Source organism: Leptopilina heterotoma, unplaced genomic scaffold (assembly GCF_015476425.1).
Source record: "Leptopilina heterotoma isolate Lh14 unplaced genomic scaffold, ASM1547642v1 Lhet_268, whole genome shotgun sequence".
In the NCBI taxonomy this organism is placed as follows: Eukaryota; Metazoa; Arthropoda; class Insecta; order Hymenoptera; family Figitidae; genus Leptopilina; species Leptopilina heterotoma.
Genome location: NW_025110977.1, coordinates 1,220,331 through 1,247,126, shown reverse-complemented (window position 1 = coordinate 1,247,126; position 26,796 = coordinate 1,220,331). Strand labels below are relative to the sequence as shown.

Below are 26,796 nucleotides of genomic sequence, written 5' to 3'. Positions count from 1 at the left end.
ACATTTATTAATACAACATAACTTAGTGTTTTTTAAAACAAGAATAAATTAATAAAAACGCACGTAATTTTCAAATTTGAAGAAAAAATATATAAAATATTTAATAACCGTTTTTAAATATAATATTTTTTTATAATTTTTTTTTATTCTTTTATATTCCTTTTTATTCTTTTCTATTCATTTTTATTCTTTTCTATTCATTTTTATTCTTTTCTATTCATTTTTATTCTTTTTTATTCTTCCTTATTTTTTTTCTATTCTTTTTTACTCTTTTTTATTCTTCTTTAATTATTTCTATTCGGAGGATCAATTGAAGTTATATTTTCAAACGATACATTTTTATTTTTTTTTTCAATTAAAAAATATGACAAAATGGTGGACATTTTTTAGACTTGACTTTTAATAGGTTTTATCTTCGGAAAGGATTTTTTATCCAAGTTTCAGTATCGCGGATGCAGGTCTCGTGTATATACTTATATCTTATCTATATAACTACCTACAGACTGCGGTATAGGAACAAAACGTGATTGCCCCTTGGAGACCTGTTGGTTTCAATACGGTGTAAATTTATTTATTTTTTTTTATTTACAAATGAAAATTTTTCGGGCATTTTTCAGGTGCCCACCTTTTTTTTTTGTCACAAACTGGAAAATTATTGGCGAATACATCGAGTTCTTTATCACGATACGGAAACCCATTAACTGCACTCGAAAAACGATAATAAAAAAAAAATACTAAACTGCAACTCGGCATTTATTTTCTTTTTAAATTTTCAAACAAATATTTATCAAAATTCTTTAATTCAGTAATTTTTTAATTTAATTTTATTTATTATTATTTTTTCATATAGGAATTAAGATTTTCGAAAATTTCAAATTAAAACATCTTGTAAAATTTAAAAACTTATAAGAATATTATTATAAAACATGAAGAAATATCTTCATGGTTTATAATAATTAAAGATGATCAATTAATAAAATCATTATTTTATATTATAAGAATATTGTTAGTGTAACTTTTTTAAAATTATTTTCATCATTTTAATTCAATTATTATTTTCTAAAATTATTTTCATCATTTCAATTGAATTATTATTTTCTAAAATTTTCAAATAAAATTCTCCTCTAAGTGAATAATTTTTAAAAATTTTTGAAAAAGTTCTTTGAGAATTTTCAAATTCAATTGTTTACAATTCAATTTTGTGAAATTTCGATTATTCGCAAATTCTTCAATTAAATATATATTAGAAAATAAAAACTTCATGTAATTTAAAAAAAAAATTCAAATATTTCGAAAAATTTAAGCTGTAATGCTTTTAATATTCAATTATAAACTAAAATTTTAACTGAAATTAATTTTTAAATCAATTTTTTATTTTTATTAGAAAATTCTACGAGAATTCAATTATCTAAATTCAACAATTAATAATTAATTGAATAACTGAATGTTTCTTAAAATTTTATTTTGATGATGAATTTTATCAATAATTTCTTAAATAATTTAATTCTTTTGGAAAATTGTATTAAAATAGTAGGTATTGAAAAACAATGAATTGAGGAAAATTTTAGAAAATAATTGATTGTCGGAGAAGAATAAATTATAATATTTATAAAGATAATTGAAAATTTGACTTAAATTTTGTTAAAATTTTCAAAAATAATTGAATTTTTAAGAAAGAAAGAAAATTATGAAGATAATTGAAATTTGGACAAGAATTTTTTTTTCAATTTTTGACCATAATTGAATTTTTATGAAAAATTAATTTTATTACTTTTGGAAATAATTGAATTTCGGAGTAGAATTTTATTATTAATAAGGATAATTGAAAGATTTTATTTATAAAGAAATGTTAACGAGAATTTTATTAAAATTTTCGAAAATAATTGAATTTTGGAGAAGAATTTTATTATTTATAAAAATAATTGAAATTATTATGACAAGAATTTTTTTTTTTTGAAAATAATTGATTTTCAGAGAAGAATTTTTTTATTTATAAAGATAATTGAAATGTTGACGAAGATTTTATTAAATTTTTTAAAAATAATTGAATGTTGTAGAAGAATTTATTATTCTTTATGAAAGTAATTGAAATTTTCATGAGATTTTTTTTTAAATTTTTGTACATAATTGAATTTGTGAGAAGAATTTTTATTATTTTTAAAAATAATTGAATTTTGGATAAGAATTTGATTATTTATAAAAATAATTGAAATTTTGTTAAGAATTTTATATAAAATTTTTGAAAAGAATTGATATTTTGCTAAGAATTTTATTACTTATAAAATTGAAATTTTAGAGAAAATTTTATTAAAATTTTTGAAAATAATTGAATTTTAGAGAAGAATTTTACTATATTTATAAAGATAATTGAAATTTTGAAGAGAATTTTATTAAAATTTTCGAAAATAATTGAATTTTGGAGAAGAATTTTACTATTTATAAAGATAATTGAAATTTTGAAGAGAATTTTTTAAAAATTTTTGAACATAGTTAAATTTTTGAGAAGAATTCTGATTATTTTTAAAAATAATTGAATTTTTGAGAAGGATTTGATTATTTATGAAAGTAATTGAAATTTTGCAAAAAATTTTATTAAAATTTTTGAACATATGTAATTGAATTTCTGAGAAGAATTCTGATTATGTTTAAAAATAATTGAATTTTGGAGAAAAATTTGATTTTTTTTAAAAATAGTTAAAACTTTGCTAAGAATTTTATTAAAATTTTCGAAAATAATTGAATTTTCCAGACGAATTTTATTATTTATAAAGATGATTGAAATTTTGAAGAGAATTTTATTAAATTTTTTAAATATAATTGAATTTTTGAGACGAATTTTAAAAATAATTGATTTTTGGAGAAGAATTTGATTGTTTATGAAAATAATTGAAATTTCGCTAAGCATTTTATTAAAATTTTCGAAATTAATTGAATTTTGGAGACTAATTGTTCTATAAATCCATTATTTTTATTAATTGATTAACTTTGACATAAATGAGTTGCAAATTAGTTTTTCAATATTTATCAAAATTCTTAACACGTAGAATACACTAAAAAAAAAAATTTTTTTAACACAATGACATAAATTGCATTTTATAAAATATACAATTTTTTAAATAACATTTCTTCTTTTGTTTCGCCTACAATTTTAAAAGAATCTTTGTGATTTATTATTCTCTGCTCTTTTATCAAACAGATAAAAAGTCTTTGGGCACTTCGCGTATCGCGTTAAATTAATTATACAATATACAATATACATAATAAAGTATGCCAACTCTTTCCGAACGTTCGATTTTGGCCAAGAACACTTTGAGCATTAGCAGGCATCTTATATTCTAAAAAAAAAAATCTGCGATATTACACGACGTATTTTTTTTTCTTTTCAGAAACTAGGTTTCTATTTTTTTTTATCAATATTGCATTTCATCGAAGTTCATTCATTTTCTTTTATTATTTAAATATATATAATATATATAAATCTTTTTCGATATATCTAGCCGATAAGATTTGTCCATTTCTCTCGTGTTTATTTTTTATTTTTTGCCTTTTTCGAGCAATTGAAGAATTAAATTAGACACTCGTTAGATATTTTCCTTGGAAAAGTAAGTACTTTGATTTTTTTTTGACTCAAGGTTGAGCAAACTATTTTTTTTTTTTTTGATAATTTCGCGACAAAAAGAAAAAATTTTATTCTCTAATTTTTATACTTTGACTGATTTTAAGTTTTATTTTTCACTTTGATTTTCTGTACAAGTGAAATTGGAAATATTTTATTTATTTATTTATTTACATGGAAACGGACTTATAAAAGGGAAAACGAAAATTGAAGTTGTAAATTGAAATTAAAATTGAAAATGAAATTCAATTTTAAGAAACAAAATTAATATTAACCTCGGATTTTAATTTCTTTTTTCTAAATAGAAAATAATTGTTTCTAAAGAAACAAAATCGAAAATGAAAAATTTTTGTAAGGAAAAAAATGAGATTGCTCATCCAAAAATTCAACGATAAAAGAGTGTGCAGCTAGAAATAGCGTAATTATTTAATTTAGATCAGCTAGTTTCTAAACTTATGCTAAAGATTCGGCTATCTCGCCCGCAGAGGAAGGCTCTCAGCGATTAATAATGAAAATATTTTTTTTTTTTCACTAATTTTCAATGAAATCACTTTAAACGAGAGCCCCTCAGAGCGCGTCCAGTCTATGATAGTTTAGATGCAACGGCACATTATTGCAGAAATTTTTGGCTTCACTTCAACTTCAAAATGTTGTCTAGTTTCTATATGAAAGAGTACTCTGTCTCTCGTTCAAATCATTATCAGCAAATGTTTAAATTTCGCCAGAACTCAGACACAATGTTGTTACACTTTGAAAAAAAAAAATGAATTACTTAAATATTTCTTTTACAGACAAGATGATTTTTCGAAAATAAACATTAATGATTAAAAGAAAACTGTTATTTTTCTTGAATCTAAAAATTAATTCTTAGTTTTGATGATTTTTTATTTTATAATCAGTAATTTTTATTTTTTAATCATTAATTTTTTATTTTTTAATCTGTAATTTTAACTTTCAATTAGAAATTGCAATTTTTTCAGCAGTAATTTTTATTTTCAATCAGTAATTATAATTTTTTCATCAGTACTTGTTTTCAATCAGCAATTTTAATTTTTCAACCAGTAGGTAATTTTAATGTTTTAATCAGTAATTTTAATTTTCAATCAGTAATTCTAATTTTTTCATAAGTTATTATTTTTTTTTAATCAGTAATTCTAATTTTTTTATTAGTTATTTTTTTTTAATCAATAATTTTAATTTTCCAGTCAGTAGGTAATTTTAATTTTTGAATTGATGATGTTATTTGAACTTTCGATCAGTATTTGTAATTTTTTAATTTGTTATTTCAATTTTCAATCAACAATTGAAATTTTTCGAACAGTAATTTTTATTTTAATGATTAATTTTTATTATGAATCAGTATTTATAATTTTCCAGTCAGTAGGTAATTTTTATTTTTTGAATTACTGATGTAGTTTCAACTTCCAATCAGTAATTGTAATTTTTTAATCCTTTATTTCGATTTACAATCAATAATAGAAATTTTTGTAACAGAAGTTTTTATTTTCAATTAGTAATTTTAATTTTATAATCAGTAGATAATTTTAATTGTTGAAAAACTGATGTAATTTTAGCCTTCAAGCAGTAAATTTAAATTTTTTATTAATAACTTTTATTTTTAGTCAGTAATTTTAATTCCTTAACTGATAGGTAATTTTAATTTTTGAAATAGTTATGTAATTTTTATTTTTAATCAGTAATTTTTATTTTCAATTCGTAATTCCAATTTTTTCATCGGTAATTTTTATTTTGAATCAGTAATTTTTATTTTTTCAGTCAGTAGGTAATTTTAATGTTTTAATCAGTAATTTTAATTTGTAAATCAGTAGGTATTTTCAATTTTTGAATTACTGATGTAGTTTCAACTTCCAATCAGTAATTGTAATTTTTTAATCCTTTATTTCGATTTCAATAATAGAAATTTTTGTAATAGAAGTTTTATTTTCAATTAGTAATTTTGATTTTTTAATCAGTAAGTTATTTTGATTTTTGAACAATTTTAGAAAAACTGATGTAATTTTAACCTTCAAGCAGTAATTGCAAATGTTTCATTCGTAATTTTTATTTTTAATCAGTAATTGTAATTTCTCAATAAATAGGTAATTTTAATTTCTGAAGTACTAAAGTAATTTTACGTTTTAATCAGTAATTTTAATTTTTCAGTCAGTAGGTAATTTTAATTTTCGAATTATTAATGTAATTTTCCCTTTCAATCACTGATTGTAATTTTTAAATAAGTAATTTTTGTCTTTCAATCAGTAATTTTAATTTTTGAAATACTGATGGAATTTAAATTTTTCAATTAGTGGGTAATTTTAATTTCTGAAATACTAAAGTAATTTTAATTTTGCGATCAGTAGGTAATTTTAATTTTTGAATTATTGATGTAATTTTCCCTTTCAATCACTGATTGTAATTTTTAAATAAGTAATTTTTGTCTTTCAATCAGTAATTTTAATTTTTTAAATACTGAGGGAATTTTAATTTTTCAATTAGTGGGTAATTTTAGTTTCTGAAGCACTAAAGTATTTTTACGTATTAATCAGTAATTTTAATTTTTCAGTCAGTTGGTAATTTTAATTTTTTAATTATTAATGTATTTTTAACTTTCAATCACTGATTGTAATTTTTAAATAAGTAATTTTTGTCTTTTAATCAGTAATTTTAATTTTTGCTAACAATTACTGAACAAATATTTAACATTTATTTTAGTTTGTAAAAAAATGATGAGATGGAAATAAATTTTAGAACTAAGTAATTTTTTAAAATTGTTAATTAAAATTACTGAAAAATTAAGATTAAGTTTAAGACTTGTTTCTAAAAAAATTTATTTTTTAATAAAAATTACTGAATTTTATTTATTTTTTTTTTTTTGATTTACTGAAATGTTTGAGATAAATATTTGTTTCTCAAAGAAAAGTATGCGATAGAAATAAATATTGTATGAGACAAAATGAAAAATGATGAGAATCGAGAGACGGAATTCTATTTTTCGAAACATTTTTTTTTTTTTTCTTTTTGATTTAGAAGTTATATTTGAAGTTTAGAAATTCTGCTCGCCGTACATCCCAGGAAACCGGACAGCGTGTGCTCCGAGCTCGGCGGGCGAGAACTCGTCCTATGTGGCCAAATGGGCAAACTGACCGGGATGCGGGGCAAATTGGTAGGGATGACCGTAGGGCGACATATGGTATGGTACAATATTCATGCTCGCCATCTTGTGCTCCTTCTTCCACTTCATCCGCCGATTTTGGAACCAGATTTTAATCTGCCTCTCGGTGAGGCATAGGGCGTGTGCGATCTCGATGCGCCTTCTCCTCGTCAGGTAGCGGTTGAAGTGGAACTCCTTTTCCAGCTCCAGGGTCTGATACCTCGTGTACGACGTCCTCTGTCGCTTCGTTTCACCGTTCGCGTTTACAGTACCTGCAACAAGGGAGATTTATTGCGTTAATTTAAAAATCGTCGAGGTAATTTGTACGAGTCAAAACTCTTAAGGCATAAAACCAGTATTTAAAATACTTTTTATTATGTTGTAAATTATCCTTCTTTTTATCTCCCTCTCTCTCTTTTTTCTTTTATACATTCCCTCAGAATTTAGCGGCGCAAGTTGATTCTAAATTCTGATCAACCTACTGATTTCTGCATTATTAATGGACATTTTCGAGTTTGTCATTTGTATTTAATTAGGGAACGCGCGACATTTGTCACTTTCAGTTCAATCGGTTTTTTTTTAATCTAAAGGGTCGGCAAGATTTGTCAAAATAGTCCTTTTTGTTCTTGTGCACATAAGAAACAAATCATTTTGCTCTTTTCAAATTCCCTAACTTTTCCAGATTTTCCAGTTTAAAAAACGAAATTTTTCCAGGTTTTTAATAAGAAAATTAATCAAAAATATCAACAATTTTTTAAAAATAATTTTTGAAAAAATTGTTTGAGAATTTTCAAATTTTTTTTTACAATTTTATTTTATGAAATTTTGATTAAATGCTTCTTAAAATAGAATTTTCATAAAAAGAATTTCATCAATAATTTCTTAAATAATTTAATTCTTTTGGAAAATTTTATTAAAATAGTAGGTATTAAAAATCAATTAATTGAAAAAATTTTTTGAAAATAATTGAAATTTTGATAAGAATTTTATTAAAATTTTTGAAAATAATTTATTTTCGGAAAAGAATAAATTATAATATTTATAAAGATAATTGAAATTTTGTTAAAATTTTCAAAAATAATTGAATTTTAAAGAAGAATTTTATTATTTATGAAGATAATTGAAATTTGGATGAGAATTTTTTTCAATTTTTGAGAATATTTGAATTTTTGAGAAGAGTTTTATTACTTTTGAAAATAATTCATTTTCGGAGTAGAATTTTATAATTTATAATGAAAATTGAAATGTTGACGAGATTAACATTTTTAAAAATAATTTAATTTTGGAGAAAAATATTTTTTATTTTTTGAAAATAATTGAATTTTTGAGAAAAATTTTATTATTTATTAAGATAATTAAAATGTTGACGAGAATTTTTTTAAAATTTTCAAAAATAATTGATTTTTAGAGAAAAATTTTATTATTTATGAAGGTAATTGAAATTTGGACGAGAATTTTTTTCAATTTTTGAACATAATTGAATTTTTATGAAGAATTTTAATACTTTTGAAAATAATTGAATTTTTATGAAGAATTTTATTACTTTTGAAAATAATTGATTTTCGGAGTAGAGTTTTACTATTTATAAAGATATTTAAAATTTTGACGAGAATTTTATTATAATTTTTAAAAATAATTGAATTTCGGAGAGGATTTTAATTTTTTATATAGATAATTGAAATTTTGATGAGAATTTTTGTAAATTTTTTAACATAATTGGATTTCTGCGAAGAATTAAAATACTTGTGAAAATAATATTGAATTCCTGAGACAAATTTTATTAAAATATCTTTTTAAATAATTGAATTCTTTTGTGAAATAGTAGACATTAAAAATAATTGAATTTTGACAAATTTTTGAAATTAATTAAATTTCTACCAAAAATTTTATGAAAATTATTTTAAAAAAAAATTTTTTGTTACCAAGAATTTCATTATTTATGAAAATAATTCAATTTTTTGAAGAAATTTAATTAAAAATGTATTGAAAATAATACTTAAATTGTAATAAATAAATTTTAGCAAAAGTTTTTAAAATAATTGAATTTCTTTGCTGAATTTTAATAAAATTTTTAAGAATAATTACATTTTTTGAGGAATTTCATTAAAATTGAATTAAAAATTAAAAATAATTGATTTACACTCATCTAATTTAATTATTTTCAATATCTACAATTTTAATAAAATTTTTCAAACGATTTCAATTATTTAAATAAATTATAAAATTTTTACAGAAAAAGTAAACGTTTTAAGTATTTATAATACAATTTTCATTCAATTTATTAGAAAAAAAAAATTAATTATTTAAAAGAATTTTTATAAACTTTTTGCGGAAATTCAATTATTTTAAAAAATTTTAATATAAGTCTACATAAGAATTGAATTATTTTCAATGAAATTTTACTTAAATTCATTGAAAAATTTTTTAACAATTTTATTATTCTTACCTATAAATAATAAAATTTGTCGCAGTAATTCAATATTAATTCAATATTAATAAATAATTCAATATTAATAAAATTCTTTGCAAAAATTCAATTATTTTCATAAATATTTAAATTGTTGCAAGAATTGAATTATTTATTTTAAAATACAATTTTCATAAAATTTTCCGAATATTAATATTATTTAAAAAATGTATTATAAAATTTTTCACCAAGAATCTAATTATTTTCATAAATGATAAAAAATATCGCATAATTTCAATTATTTTTAATTTAATTTTAAATTGAATTTTACTGAAATTGCAATTTTATTCTTAAAAATTTCATTAAAACTCTTCGAAAGAGTTAAAATATTTTAAGAAATCTTGTTAAAATTATTTATAAGAATTTAATTTTAAAAAATATTTTAACAAAGAAATAATTGATTTTTGGAAGAATCTCAGTTAGAATTTTTAGAAATTGAAAAATTTCAAAAAGATTTTAAAATAAATATTTTATTCTATTTTTCCCGCTTCCTTTTAGTTTCGAAACTATAAAGTTTTGTAATTAGGTGACAGCGTTGGGATTATAGCGAATCCTAAAATTAGCGATCCTAAAAGTGGGTCGCTAATTTTTAAATATCTTTTAATATTAAAATAATACTTTAATATTAATTAATCAAACAAATAATTAAATTAGAAACAAGAAAAACTAGTAGAAAGAAAGTAGAAAACTAGTAGAAAGAGTGTAAAAATAGTAGAAAGAGTAAAAGCAGTAGAAAATGAGTAAAAAAATAGTAGAAAGAAACTAAAAAAAATGTAAAAAATAAAAATAAATCCAAAAACAAATTGTTCTTGATTCAGATTTACAAACACAATTTGTTTTTGAATCAATTATTATTATTTTTTCCCATTAGTTTTTTTTTAAACTGGAAAAATTTGATTTAAAAGATGAGGACAAATGGGTGGGAGTGCGAAATTTCGATTTGAAGTGTGTTTGAATAAAAGGGAAATTGTAGACGAAGCGTATTACCCTGAGGGTAATGCGTGACGAGCTCATTAATTATTTCAACGAGTCGTGGTTAATGCTTTTCCACCACCGGTGTTACTGGATCGCGAATAACCTGGTCACTTGGCAGCTGTTTTACCTATTTGCTTAACACGCCTTGGTCATAAATAATTTTGCAATGCTATTATTACGATACCCCGCCTATTACACCAACTTTCCGCTTACATATTACACCAGAACTTCATACCGAACTTGGCGCTGCCGAATACCAATCATCTTAACCCTAATTTGCCAAGACACGTACACATATATATAATCCAAATCTAAAATCCCCAACTTCGCTTATTTACAATTATCCAATTACAATCTCACACGGATTTTCTATTTTTGAATTTGTAATTTGAGTTTATAATATCACAGTTTTTTTATAGAAAAACTGTGGTTGCAATTTGCGATTTACAATTTTTGATTTAAGATCTACAATTTGTAATTTATGATATACAATTAGCAATTTGTTATTTGTAATTTGCGATTTACAATTATAGCAGTTTGCAATTGAAAATTTGTAATTTGCGATTTACATTCATTAATTTACAAATTTTTGATTTACAATTAGCGAATTACAATTTGTAATTTGCAGTTAGCAAGTTGCGATTTACAATTTTTAATTTAAAATCTACAATTTGTAATTTACGATATACAATTAGCAATTTGTTATTTGTAATTTGCGATTTACAATTATAGCAGTTTGCAATTGAAAATCTGTAATTTGCGATTTACATTAATTAATTTACAAATTTCGATTTACAATTAGAGAATTACAATTTGTAATTTGCAGTTAGCAAGTTACAATTTAAAATTTGTAATTTGCGATTTAAAATCATCAATTTACAAATTGAAATTTACAATTAGCAATTAACAATTACACAATTTGTATTTTACAATACAAATGTACAATTAAAAATTTACAATTTGTAAATATCGATTTACAATCAGCAATTTATAAATTACGATTTTCAATTTGTAATTTGCAGTTAGAAATTTACAATTTGCCGTTAACATTTTCCGATTTATTCGTTGGTAATTTTCGATTTGCAATTAACAATTTACAACTTGTAATTTGCGATTTACAATCATAAATTTACAAATTGTGAATTGTAATTAGCAATTACCTATTTACGGATTACAATTTGCAATTTACAATTTTCGGTTTACTAATTGGTAATTTACCATTTATATAATGTTAAATTTACAATTTGTAATTTGCGATTAAAAATTATCGACTTACAAATTGCTATTACTATTAGCAATTTATAATAATTGAAGAAATTGCGATTTACAATTAACAATTGTTATTAACAATTGTTGCGCTTCACAATTTGTAATTTACAATTTACAATTAGCAATTAAAAATATGTCATTTGCGTTATACATTTCGCAATTGACAATTTGTAATTTGCAATTAGTAATTTTCAATTTTTAATTTAAAATTTACAATTTGTTATTAGCGATTTATAATCAGCAATTTACAATTTGCTATTATCAATTTTTAATTTGCTATTTAGAATTAGCAATTTACAGTTTGTTATTTGCGATTTATAATTATCAATTTACAATTTGCTATTACCAATTATCAATTTTCTATTTGAAATTAGCAATTTACACTTTGAAATCTACAATTAAAAATTAGCGATTCTACCTATTTCATCATCACGGTAGCACATCCGTATGGAATATAGATGTAAATTTACAATTTTCACATTATAATGAATTTCTGAAAATTTCCATATGTTTACATACATGTTGCTACTTTATCACGATCCTTATTTGTCTTCTTCTAAATAATTCAGCGAAGGTGAAGAAAAACATGTAGAATGTCATCAGCAAAATAATTAAACAGATAGAGTATCTAATTACAAAAGGGAAAATTTATTATTTAGCGAGGATAAAATTGATAATTGTTTAAGAAGAAGAAGAACGAGAAGTTGTAATTAAGTCGTCTACAAGAGCGTCTGAATGTAAAATGAAACAATTATCTTTTGTAGATAGCTGAGTCGATGTTACGAATGAGTGACTTGAACGCATTACACGGAGTGTTGTGCGTCGTGAGTTATATACGTATATATATATACATATGAATATATGCTGCTATGGAACTCCGATATGGGCCATTAATTTCTGTATTTATGGTCACCAAGTTAAAGAAATTTCGCAGAAATGCATACGTACTTAAAGAGGTGTCACTTTTTGTCCCTAGGGGGTTAATAAATATTGACAGGACGTATGGTTAAATTTAGCATTTCTGGCGAAATTATAATTCCATTCTAAGGGAACTTTACTTGAACTACTTTCCAAGTATCAATCTGCGACGAATTAATAATATTTGGTCAAAATTTGATCCAAATTTTTTATAATAGTTTGATCCTAATTTTTATTAACAGTTTGGTCCAATTTTTTGCGACTTTTTGGTCCAAATTTTTGGTAACAGTTTGGTACAAATTGTTGACAATTCAGTCATAATCTTTGGCGAAAATTTGCTCCAATTATTGGTGACAATTTGATTCAAATTTTTGACAACAGTTTGGTCTAAATCATTGGTAACAATTTGCTCCAATTTTTGGTGACAATTTGATCCAAATTTTTGGTAACAGTTTGGTCCAAATTGGTGACAATTTGGTCCAAATATATGGTGACAATTTGCTCCAAATATTTGATGACAATTTAGTCTAGAAAATTGAATCAATTAGTGGCTAATATAAATTTTTTTTGATAACAGTTTGATCCTAATTTTTGGCGACAATATGGTCCAAAACTTTGTTAACAATTTGCTCCAATTTTTTGTGACAATTTGATCCAAATTTGTGACAGTAGTTTGGTCCAAATTGATGACAATTTGCCCCAAATCTTTGGTAACAATTTGCTCCAATTTTTAGTGACAATTTGATCAAAATTTGTGACAACAATTTGTTGCAAGTTGATGACAGTTTGGTCCAAATCTTTGGTGACAATTTGCTCCAATTTTTGGCGACAATTTGGTCCAAATCTTTCATAGCAATTTGCTCCAGAAAATTGAATTAATTAGTGACTATTATAGAATTCTTTTTCAAACAGAAAGATCCGAAAGTTAATCAGATCATCGATCACTAATTGACGAAACTTCTGGTGAAAGCAATATAGGAAAAGAAACAAATAAGCAACTTGAGGCAAAATAATTGCAGGTGAATTGATGAAAGGATAAATACACGATATCATATATACATCATGATGTTATTATTTGTTTGATGAGAGAAAACGGGTGCAGGTTCTCTATATAATATTAGTATTAGAACGATGCGGATATTAAAGAGGCGGCTCATTTACAGCAATAATGAATGCACTATTAATAGTCCATGCGAGAGTCGACGAGGGAGAAGGAAAACGACTGGTACAGACAGATACCTAACGTGTTCGTTGCACGTCGACGACGTGCACTTCACCACGATGAGGAAGAGAACGGAAAAACGGGTGCTTGGACATGAACATTGAACATTGAGGCGGGTTACTTTTGAGAGCGCACTCTGCAAGTACATATATAGAGTCAGAGCTTAATGACTGAACCAGTCCAGCGTTATCGCTTTCCTCCCGATGTAGCACGTCGCTAACCGAGGCAGACTTTTTTAATAAATAGTTCCCCGCTGTCTGAATGTATGCTGCTCGGTTGCATATCGCAAAACCAACACCTCGCTGCTTCTTTTCTAGCGCAAAACGAATTTCTTTTTTCTTGCGATTTTGCAAGAATTGTGTTAATAATCATTTTTGGGAATGGAATGAAAACTGATTGTTTGGTCCATTTTTGAGGAATTTTCAGAGACGGATTTTCTAGGAGTAGTCCCCGAAGAGTCTCGTCTAGTAACGGATGGTTTTTAGATAGGAACTTAGGATTTGGGTTCATGTCCCTTTAGATGGAATTTTTTTAGATGCTTCTAGGTGCTCTTGGGAATAAATCCCCCCCCTCCTAAAGCATTTTGGTAAAAGTTAGAGGAAGCAATAGGTGATTTTTGCCTCTGTAAAAACTTAAAGACGGTTATAGGTGACTGTGGACATCATCAATATTTAAAGAAAGCTAAAGGTGATTATTGACACTGACAAAAGTTAGAGGAAGATGTAGATGATTTTTGAAACCATCAAAACTTGGAGAAAGCTAAGAATGTAGGTTATTTTTGTCAGGAAAAAAAATTAGAGATAGCTATAGCTGACTTTTGACAAAATTGAAAGTTAGAGGAAGATTTAGGTGATTTTTGTCAGGAATAAAAATTAGAGTAAGCTATAGCTGACTGTTGACAACATTAAAAGTTAGAGGAAGCTTTTGGTGATTTTTTCAGAATAGAAATTAGAGGAAGCTATAGCTGACTTTTGACAACATTGAAAGTTAGAGGAAGCTTTAGGTGATTTTTGCCTTTATCAAAACTTAGAGAAAATTTGGTTGCATCAAAATTAACAGGAAGTTAAAGGTGATTATTATTGACACCGTCAAAAGTAAGAGGAAGCTATAGGTGATTTTTGAAACCATCAAAACTTAGAGAAACTTTAAGTTGACTTTTTACAGCATCAAAATTTAGAAAAGCTAAAGATGATTGAATACCGTCAAAATTTAGAGGAAGTTATAGATGATTTTTGAAATTGTAAAAAGTTAGAAGAAGCTTTAGGTGATTTCTGAAACTGTAAAAAGTTATAAGAAGTTTATGTGATTTTTGACTGCATCGAGAGTTAGAAGAAGCTTTAGGTGATTTTTGATTGCGTCAAAAGTTAGAAGAAGCTTTAGGTGAATTTTGACTGCGTCAAAAGTTATAAAGAGTTTTATTTCTAAAACATAATTAAAGAGGTAAAACAAGAGCATCTAGATAAAATGTCAAAAATAGCACCAAAAAAGTGCGAAGATGGAAAATTTTCCAAATTTTTAAACCCATTGGGACTGATTTTACTTAATACCAATCAAAAAGACACTTTCGGTTGATCAGAGTACTTTTACAGAAATCAAAGAACGAAAATAAATTTCACCCTATAGTGGATTTTCGTTTTTTTGGCACTAAAGAACCATATTTTCCTTGAGCAAATAATTTGTCTCACTCAGACATCTCCTTGATCTCGATAAATTTCAATTTCCACACGCACTTGACAAGTTCTCATCTATATCTAACATTTTTTTTCTATATATATTCCTTGCCTACTTGTTGTTATCATTTTTCTTTGTTTGCCTTTTTATTTCCTTTTTATTATCATTTTTCTTCTTCCTTCACCTTTTGGTAGAGCGCACTCATTATCTTAAAGATACTTTCGGCTGAAAACGATGGACACGCATGGGATTTCGTCCGTTGTTGTCGGGCGATCCACGATCTCATCGTGATTAATTGCTCCCTGTGTTCCGCCGACATCGATACGCCAACTGTGTAATCGTGTTACTAATTCTTGTAGATTTTGCTGTTAATTTTTTTTAATCAGAGTGGCAAAAATCACCTATTGCTTCCTCTAACTTTTGTCGTTTTTTTTTTCTTTTGATCAAAAGAAAAAAAAGTGACAAAAGTTAGAGGAAGCTTTAGGTGATTTTTGAAACCGGTTTCAAAAATCACCTAAAGCTTCCTCTAACTTTTGTTGCATTTCTATTCTTTATTCTTTTAATCTTTCGAAATTTTGACGGTATCAAAAGTCACCTAAAGCTTCCTCTAACTGTTAGCAAAGTTTATTCCATAGCTTCCACTAATTTGCAGCAAAGTTTAATAGGAAAGATTTAATCTTTTAATGGTGGCAAAAACCACCTATAGCTCTAACTTCCTCTGACTTTTTCCTAGTATTAATAGAAAAGATTTTGCTTCTTGGGGGATTCGAAAATCTCCCATTGTTTCCTCTAACTTTAGCTAAAGTGTTAATAGTAGAAAAAATCATCTATTGCTTCGCCTAACTTTTTTCAAGGTTTTCGCCAACTTCTCAGGAGGAAACTGGTTTTTCTTTGGAAATACTATATTGAATTTTTTTCCACCTAATTTTCAGGTGGATTTTCAAATTGCGAAACTGAGATTTAGTGTTGAAATTGTACAAGTGAATTTGGCATCACGATCGAATTCCATTCAGATTATGCTCAGGATGATAAATGGACACCCTTGATGTGCGTTATAACTCAACGCGTGTTCGTTCGGCACTTTGCACATCCACTTGACAGAACTACTTATACTTTTATCGTTCCCAACAAGTATTCTCCTTTCGTCATTTAGCACCAGAGATAACAGTTTCAAGTTTTTAATTGCAATTGCAATTACAATTCCAATTGAAATTACAATTCCAATTACAGTTGCAAGTAGAATTACGATTACAATTCTAATTACAGTTGCAAGTACAATTACGATTACAATTCCAATTATAATTGTAATTAAAATTAGGATTACAATTCAAATTTTGATTATAATCACAATTACGATTATAATTAAAAAATATCTAGAATTCGTAACATTTATTAATTATTATCGATAATAATTTGATGGAATAATTCCAAGAGCTGAAGTTTGAAAATCAATTTTCTAATTTTGTATACGAAAGGAGATGGATCATTATGATAAAATGTGGCGAACCTGGTCAGTCATTCAACTCTTTCGGTTAGACGTTCGGTCGTCACTGGCTGTCTTTGTAAAGACTCCCAATGCAAAATACAAGAATCGTGTGCGCGTTCTATTAAGAGCAAAGCTTGAAAACTTTCGTTTAGAAGACAAGTGACATCGAGATGGCAGACACGACATGGCCCTGCGCTTAAAGTCAGTCCTCAGACCCTGTTCTACATACACACAAACGTCTTTTTCCCTCTTAAAATTCTTCCTCTCTCTCTCTCTTTTTAAAAACATCCGCTCATTTTTCCAAAAACAAAATTCCACTCTTCCCAAAATAAAGAAACAGAAAAATTTTAATTTAAATAGTTTTCTCGATAACTAATTTGTGTTATGTTAGTTAAAATTAAACATGTTGTCGAAGTTTTGAAAATTCCACAAGGTTTGAATTATTATTAGCAACATTGATTATAAACTAATCTATACAGTTTAGTATATAGTTTAGTACCCTCCTATTATTTTGCTTCTTATAAACTATAGTTTAGTTTATAATGAATGATGCTAACAGTTTAGTTTAGTTTTGAGATCAGTTTATACAAACGTGGCGAATTTCGATTTCAAAATCGAAAAGTTAAAGAATCGATAAGAAATGATGTCGTTTTTCAAATTCATTAATTTCATTCCCCAGCGAAAGTTCAAGTTGGTGCGCATATTGCGAACGGGACGAGGTTGTCTCACGGTTTGAAAGCGACTGCCACACCGACTATATATCGCATTCTCCAAGTTGTATGTATTTCCCCTTGTGTTTGTTTATAAAATGCATAGACATTACTCGTGTATTTCTTTACATTCCAGTTTGCAAGTAGACTGACACCCCTTTCCCCTTATCGTTGATATATCTCACTCCGAACTTATCGGATTTCTCCATCAATTTTAATCGATCAGAATCAGTTTTTGAGAAATCAAATCATTCTGAGGAATCTTCCCTACTTTATATGGTTCGTTAAAAATATGCCTTTAGACTCTCATCAAAAGGTGATAATTGAATAATTTAATTCTCTTAGAGGCTTTCTTCTTTTCCATAAGGAGAAACATTTATCAATACTTAATTTTTCTTTTTTGTTGCGGTTTTAGAACAAAAATATTTAATTTTCAATATTAAGTGGGTGAAGCTAATATAACTGGGTAGTTTCAGCAAAATATTTATTACCGAAACTATTAGTTTTGAATAGTTTTTCTTGTTCTGTATAGAAAAAGAGAAATTAAATTCTCGAAGAGATATAAATGTCTCGAACTGTATAACAAATAGAATATGCCAGCTTAATGATACTCGTGTAAATTTGCTATCAAAAATAGTATCTAAAGAACTCGACGCTTCACTATATTATAATTTTCAGACTCGAATCTTACAGCGCATTGACATCACCGACAAAGCTCCAGATCATAAATAACCCAACCAGTTTAACCAAAGCTATTATACAATTATGATTACATCTTGTGACCTAGGTGGTCCCAGGCATCACGAGAAAGGAACCTTTAAGAAATCTTACTATCTTTAGAGAGTTTAACACGATTTAACCGTGATCGTCTTAGTTTCAAGTATAGAGATAATCAGATCATTTTTTTGATATGTTTGTTTCCTTTTCTTCCTCTTTTTCTACTTCGGGTTGCTATGCAACCTGGAAACCTGGAAATGTCAGGGAATTTTGATCGAAATCCTGGAAAATTGTTGTTTTCTAAAGTTATTGTTGTTTATTCTTGAAATCTAATTTTACTTATAAATATTTCAAAATTAATTCAATTTTAAAAGAATTGCGTTGGCAATTTTCATAAGTAGATGAACTTTCAAAGATTTTGTTTTAAAATTTTGTAAAATTTCAATTTTTAATGAATTTAATTAAAAATATTAAAAAAAACTTGTAGATTTAAAAAAAATTTTTAAACTAAAATTCTTCTGAAATTAGTTAAATTTTTTAATATATATATTTAATTGATTATTGAAAATAATGGATTTATAGAAGAATTTTAGTTAAAAACACTAAAACAAATTGAATTTTGAAGCAATTACAAATGATTGCACAAATTCAATTATTTTCAAAAGTAGTAAAATTCTTCTCAGAAATTCAATTATTTTCAAAAATTTTAATTATTTTCAAAAACTTTCTTCAATTCAATGATTTTTAATATCTAATACTTTAATAAGAATTCCTAAAAGAATTCAATTAGTTAATAAAACTTTTAATAAAATTCTACGCAAACATTTAATTATTTTGATAAATAATAATTATTTCACAGGAATTCAATTATTTACAAATTATTTTCATGTATTATGCAATTATTTTCATAAATGATAAAATTCTTCGCAAAAATTCAATTATGTTCAAATTTTTTACAATATCCCTTCAAAATTTCAATTATTTTTATAAATAATATACAATTCTTCTATGAAATTAAATTATTTTCGAAAATTTTGATAAAATTCTTAGCATAAATTCAATTCTTTTCAGAAATAATAAAATTCTTCTCCAAAATTCAATTATTTACAAATTTTTTATAAATTTCTTCGCAATAATTCAATTATTTTCATAAATAATCAAATCTCTTACAGAAATTAAATTATTTTCATAAATAATAGAATTCTTCGCAAAAATGCAATTATGTTCAAAATTGTCAAAATTTCCCTTCAAAATTTCAATTATTTTTATAAATAATACATTTCTTTTCCAAAATTCAATTATTTTCGAAAATTTTTAAAATTTCTCTTGAAAATTTCAATTATTTTAATAAATTATACAATTCTTCTCCGAAATTCAATTATATTCAAACATTTTAATAAAATTCTTAACAAACATTCAATTCTTTTCATAAATAATAAAATTCTTCTCAAAAATTCAATTATTTTCGAAAATTCTAATGAAATTCTTGGCAAAAAAATCAAATCTGTTCATAAATAATAAAATTCTTCTTCAAGATTCAAGTATTTTTAAAAATTTTTATAAAATTTTTAGCCAAATTTCAATTATTTTTATAAGTCATAAAATTCTTCTCCTAATTTCAATTATTTTCAAAAATATTAGAATTCTTCGCAATAAAAAAAAATTTTTTTAACAGAAATTCAATTACTTTCATAAATAATTCATAACAATAATTTTAATTATAATTATGCATAATTTCAATTATTTTTAATACAATTTGAATTGAATTCCTGGAAAAATGTGATAATTATTATGTTAAAAATTTTATTAAAATTTGTTGAAACAATTCAACTATTTAAAAATTTGTTGATAACATTTTTTATGAGAATTCAATTCTAGGAAGCATTCAATTATTCCATAAATAATTTTTTTGTATTTAAATAATTGAATTCTAGTAGAATTTTGTAATAAAACTTTTATTTAAAAATTAATTTTAATTAAAATTTTAAATAATTAATTTAATTTTAAGTTGAGAATTGTCAAATAATTGAAATTTTATAAAAATTGAATTGTAAACAATTGGATATGAAAATTCTCAGTGAACTTTTTACCAGAAATTATGAAAAATAATTTATGTAAAGAAGAATTTTATTTAAAAATTCTAAAAAATAATAATTGAATTAAAATTATGAAAATAATTTGAAAGAAGTTACAGTAATAATTATCTTAAATTATAAAATTAAGTTGTTTAATTAAAAAAGGTTTTGCCATTTTTGAAAATTTTTATTTCTATGAAAAAATAATAATAATAATTAAATATTTATTTAAGAAAGAAATTATTGATGTTTTCGGATAATTTTACAATTACAGTGGAACCTGTCATAACTTCGTTATTTAAATTTTATTACAATAAACAATCATTAAAAAATTGTTTTATACTTTAATTTTGTAATATTTTTATAATATTCTTTATCCATAAGTGAAAATAATTCTTGTTCGAGATTATTTTATGCAAAAAATTTTTTTAAATATAGAGTTGCATTCCGACAGGTTCGACTGTAAAGATATTCGTAAATGAATGCAATAGAACATTTTTTTTTGAGTATCTAATGATTTTTAGAGTGAATCAGAATATTCTTTAGTGTCAGGAAAATAGTCAAAATTTTGTCTGGATGCCAGAAAAAAGTCAGGAAAAAACAAAATTAAATTTTTGTGGCAACCCTCTTATTGTCAACCGCTACATATATTCGAATCGTAATAATTAATTTTCAAATCGGAAAGTATGAATTTTTTTCCGTGTTTTGAAATTGATGAGAGAAAAGAAATTGATGATTAAAGTTGAAAGGATAAGGTTCTTTTTTTTGGTGGGAGAAATGAAGATAAAAATTGATAAATTTAAAATGAGGTCAATACTCGAAGAGAGAGAGAGAGAGAGCAGTGGCACTCCGAATCGGTGGGTCGGACAGTTATAAATAGATTCAAAAATTATAGCTTTTCTATCCGAATGCTGATGGTATATATACGGGGTGTGAAGTAGCGAAAAGAGAGCGAGAAAGAGAGAGAGAAAGAGAGAAAGTGGTAAAGAAAACTGTACGAGAGAGGGAGAAAAAGGAAAAGGGCGCCTCAGCTCTCACCGAAGCTTTTATGCCCAAGTTTGTGCGGTGTGCTCCCAAGATCATTTGTTATCTCCGCAGAAAGCTCTCTGACGCAAATAGGTTTGTTTCTGGCCACTTTAAACGCTTCAACAATAATCCTGTGAACCTAAATTCAATTAACGCCTCCCTCCGCAATGAAAACTTTGGGATTTTAGGGGCAATTTCTTTACTGTCAATGCTTCCGTTCAAAATTTATAAACAAAAGAAACAATTACAATTTTAATCCCGAAATCAGAATTCAAAAGAAGAAACCAGAAGAAAAGATTAATTTTTTTAACTGACAATTTCGAGCAGGTGTGATTCTCAATTTCGAGTAAATTTTTGGCCACGATCGATAACAGGTGTGCGAGAAGGAAAATGACACAAATCAGGATGTTGATTTTGAATGACGCAAAACATATGCCCTAGGTAAATTTAAATTACCCATGGACTCTGGAGTTTTTGGCGAATGTAAGGAAAACTTTCCTCGTGAGACTGGCCGCAAGCCAGAGGTACAAGTTCTTGTCGTTTTCGAACATATTCAACACTTTGTCCGATTCGAATAATTCACGTAAACCTTTAAATTGCGGGCAAATTTTCAAGGCTTCTATATGCATCCAAACGTCGCAGGAAAATAAATTTCTTCCAATGGAACAAACCCAATAGAAATACTTTTCTAAGCAATAAAATATAATTGAATTGTGAAGAACAATTTAATTATTTATAAAGATAATTGAAATTTTAAAGAGAATTTAAAAATTTTTTTTTTTAAATTTTAAACAAAATTGAGTCCGTTTAAAATTTAATAGATTTTTAATCTCCTTTGGATTTTTATCTTCGGTATACAAAAGGTTATATTTTGTAATAAGTAAAAGAAGAAGTGTTACAAGGGATGGTCTCAGAAAAGAAAAAAAATAAGACTATACAAATGGAGTGGATTTCTCTTTGCGTATTGAAGAGAGGAATGAGAATAGAGACCGCGTGTGTTTCCATCCATCACACGGTGGTCCGATCAGCCGACGCACGTGACTCAAGACAATCTCAGAATGCATTACCATGTTCAAGATGCATTTCTCTATCTTCGGACATCGACATCAAGCCTATCTATATCAGTACGATTGCAATATCTAATTTTCACTTTGTTCCACGAATTTCATTATTGCACTGACTCAGTCAATTTAAGTCCTCCAATCGCTGTAAATTATTCTAAATACTCCAATTATTATTAATTGTCCAATCATTATAAATACCCCAATTATTATTAATACCCCAATCATTGTTAATATTCCAATCATTATAAATCCTTTAACGAGCAACTAACTTCTTGCTACCATTTTTAAATAAAAATAAAAATTTTAAAAATAATAGAATTTTAAAATTTTCTAATTTAAATTTTTCTTTTTTCACGGTCATCTTTAATTATTAGAAAACATGAAGAAATCGATCACTCCGAGTCGAAGACTCGGAGCAATCGATATCTTCATGTTTTATAACAATACTTTTATAAGTTGTTTAATTTAAAAAAGGTTTGAATTTGAATTTTTTTAACGTCTTAATTCCTGTGGAAAATCCTGTTTCAAAAATAAGATTAAAAATATGAATTGTGCAAATATTTTTCTTCTTTTTCTAAAACAAAATAATAATTTTCTTTAAAAAATTGTGATTCCCAAACAAAAGTAATGCAAAATAAATAAATTTTCTATTTCCTAACCACAGTTGTTTAATAATTTTCTAATTTTGTTAGAAATAAAGAACAAAAATCTGCATAATTTTAATTTGACAAAACATAATATTTAACAAAATTTTAGTCTTTTGATGAAAAAAAGTGAAAAAAATTCTGATGATTTCTATTTGTCATTACAATTTTGAATTATAATTATAAAATAAAAATAATTATAACATAATAATATAATATACAATCTACCTAAAGTTAACAAAAAACAAATCTATTTTGGTGTTATTTTTAACTATAAATGAAATTTTACTTTAAAATTTAAATAAAACACCAAAGTCAACGATTTGTAAAAAATCAACGAATTTAGCTTCTCCAGGAAGAACAGTAAGTTAGCAAGTTAGCTACTAACTTAGTTACTAACTTACTAACTAACTTAGTAACATAGTTACTAAATTCAACAAAAATCACTAAATTCAATTGTGTTCAAAAATTTTTAAAGTTCTCGTCCAAATTTCAATTCTCTTTATAAATAATGAAATTCTTCTCTGATACTCAATTATTTTACAAAATTTTAATCAAATTCTTGTCAAAATTTCAAATTATTTTCAAAAGTTTTCTTAAATTAAATGATTTTCATTATCTACTATTTCAATAAAATTTTCCAAAAGAATTCCATTACTAAAAAAAATTTGAATAAAATTCTACGCAAACATTCAATTATTTTCATAAATAATAAAATTTTTACAGAAATTCAATTATTTACAATTTTTTTAATAAATTTCTTCGCAATAATTCAATTATTTTCATAAACAACAACTTTTTTATAGGGATTCAATTATTTTTATAAATAATAAAATTCTTTTAGGAATTCAATTATTTTCATAAATAGTAAAACTCATACAATAATTTCAATTATTTTTAATGCAATTTTAATCGAATTTCTGGAAAAATGTAATTATTCTTAAAAACTTTATTAAAATTCGTCCAAAGAATTTCATGATTTAAAAAATTTGTTGATAACATTTTTTATGAGAATTTAATTTCAAGAAACATGAAATTAATAAATTATTAATTTTTGTATTTAAATAATTGAATTCTCGAACAGAAATTACTAATAAAAATGGTTTTAATAATGAATTTAAGTTAAAATTTTAGATTATAATGAAATATTAAAAGCATTATAACGTGGATTTTTAGAAATAATTAAATTTTGAAAAAGTTTCAAATTAAATTCATTGAAATTCCTAATTTTTCATAATTTTGACAAACAATTCTGTATAGAATTAATTCTTTTTAAAAGTTTAATAGAATTTTTATTGAAATTATTTCAAGTTTTTATTTTTCTATAAATATTTTATTGCAGAATTTCCGAATAATTGAAATTTTCTAAAATTGAATTGTAAACGAATGAATTTGAAAATTCTCAAAGAACTTTTTTAAAAATTATTAAGAATAATTGATTTTTTGAAGAATTTTAGTTAAAAACACTAGAAAAAAATTTAATTTTAGAAAAGTTACAAATTATTGCAGAAATTCAATTATTTTCAAGAGTAATAAAATTCTTCCCAAGGATTCAATTATTTTTACTAATAATAAAACTCATAGCAGCATTTCAATTATTTTTCATACAATTATAATTGAATTCCTTGAAAAAAGTAATTATGTTCATGCAAGTTTTAATAAAATTCGACAAAAAAATTCAATTATTTAAAACTTTGTTAATAAAATTCTTTATGAGAATTGAATTTTGAGAAACATTCAATTATTCAACAAATTATTTACTTTTGCATTTAAATAATTGAATTCTCGTAGGATTTTCTAATAAAAATTGATTTTCATTTCATAAAAATGAATTTCAGTTAAAATTTTAGATTATAATTGAATATTAAAAGCAATATAGTGTTAATTTTTAGAAATAATTGAATTTTGAAATTAATTTTTTTAAAAAAGTTTAATTGAATTTTCTTTTATATTATTTGAAGTTTTTATTTTCTAATATGCATTTAATTAAAGAATTTAGGAATAATTGAAAATTCGTTAAATTGAATATTGTAAACAAATGGATTTGAAAATTGCCAAAGAACTTTTTCGAAAATTATTAAAAATAATAGATATAAAGTAAAATTATAGTTAAAAATTTTTGAAAATAATAATTGAATTGAAATAATGAAAATAATTTTGAAGAAGTATAATAGTCTTATAATATAAAATAATGATTTTATTACTTGGTCATCTTTAATTATTATTATAAAATATGAAGAAGTCGATCACTCCGAGTCGAAGACTCGGAGTTATCGATATCTTCATGTTTTATAGTTGTAAAAAAATGTAATGAACTAAAATTTCAATCATTGTAAAAATAACACCAAAATTGATTATTTTATTCTTTTTTTGGTGTTAATTTAATCTGCAACACTTTTTAATACCTCCCGATTTACTGTGTGAGGGATAGAAAAAGTGAATGAATGAAAGAACATTCAAATTATCATAGTTTAACTAATTAAATTCAAGTGTGATAATTTTCAACAAGAATTATAAATTTATGATTTATAATTTACACTTTTTCTAAGGATATTAAATTGAGAATAAAAAAAAGCATCAAAAAGTTTGCTTGGCAATAATTTTGATACGTTTCTTTTGTCTCAATTTGATATCCTCACCATCATCTTTTATCGTGGAGGACTTTCTGACTTCGTAAACATTCGTGAATGAAGGAGTCGAAGATACAAAGATGAAAAAATCCCCCTCCCCCTAAAATAGAAAGAAAAGAAGGGTAAAATATATTCGAAAGAATAGGTGTAAATTCTTGTTTACGCAGGACGTTTAAATCCGCGAGAGATTGTAAGAAATCAAGGACAATGTACAATATAGACACACATGGAACGGGAACAACTTCATTCCAACTGTAGGTGGTGTATAGTGCAAAGTGCTCGATGTAGGGGCGGATCCAAGCGTACCCCAGCGACCTCGGGCCATAAATAAATGCTCGCGCGAGGCTTATGTGTATATACCTACGTAGAACCTATGCTTCGCCTCTTGGAGGTTCCCGTGAGTGGTGTAACTAGAAGAAACGCAGTGGACGATCAAAACGGACAGCGCACCAAAAGAGATATAAGCAATAATCTAATCTCCAATATATTTGAAAAATGGAAATTTAAGGACTTTATTGTTGCAAACCGAATTCTTTCAATTTATGAGAATAACTTTCTTTCTAATTCAAATATTCTATTCAACAAAGTGGATTTTATTATTGCTTACATTTGACGGACTCAGGACTCAGTAACAAACACAAAAACAAATTTGCTAATTGTTAACTAATCGAAAGAACGGAACTGTAACCTTTTCAATTATAGTAGGTGGCAGCGGTGGGATCATTAAGAATAGTTATTTAGAACAATAATTTGGTTAATTGGTAAATTTGGTTAACTATTTAGCCAACTATTTATCCGTATAACCATTTACTCATAGTTAATTTTCGAAGCAATAACTTTTATGAAAATATTAAAACTGTTCGCAATGTCGGTGGCCTGAAATGCGAACGGATCAATCCATACACGCACGTGTACACGTCCATTTGTGTTTTTGTGAAACTTATAGGCTTTCAATGTTTGTGTTCGGTTTCTATACATGTATAAATGGAACTGAGGCACATATAGTCGCAGCTGACTGTATTGTTGCGTTGAAGGTAAGTCATTAATTTTCCTGCACCGGGAACAATTCTTGTGTGCGTGTTCCTATCCGTATGAGGTTATACTTGCCCTACGTCACATCACAATTTATACTCATACTCAACTGGTGCCCACTGT

At 25.1% G+C, this 26,796-nt stretch overlaps 1 protein-coding gene across 1 annotated transcript in view; it reads right to left on the bottom strand.

Annotated features, from left to right (window-relative positions):
* Window positions 1-6,492: 6,492 nt before the first annotated feature.
* Window positions 6,493-26,796, bottom strand: part of LOC122503690 (homeotic protein Sex combs reduced-like) — a 41,904-nt gene continuing 21,600 nt past the window's right edge. Inside the window, exon 2 of the mRNA XM_043614325.1 lies at window positions 6,493-7,039. Coding sequence (XP_043470260.1) covers window positions 6,735-7,039 — 305 coding nt within the window. The 3' untranslated portion in view covers window positions 6,493-6,734. The remainder of the gene's footprint in view (window positions 7,040-26,796) is intronic.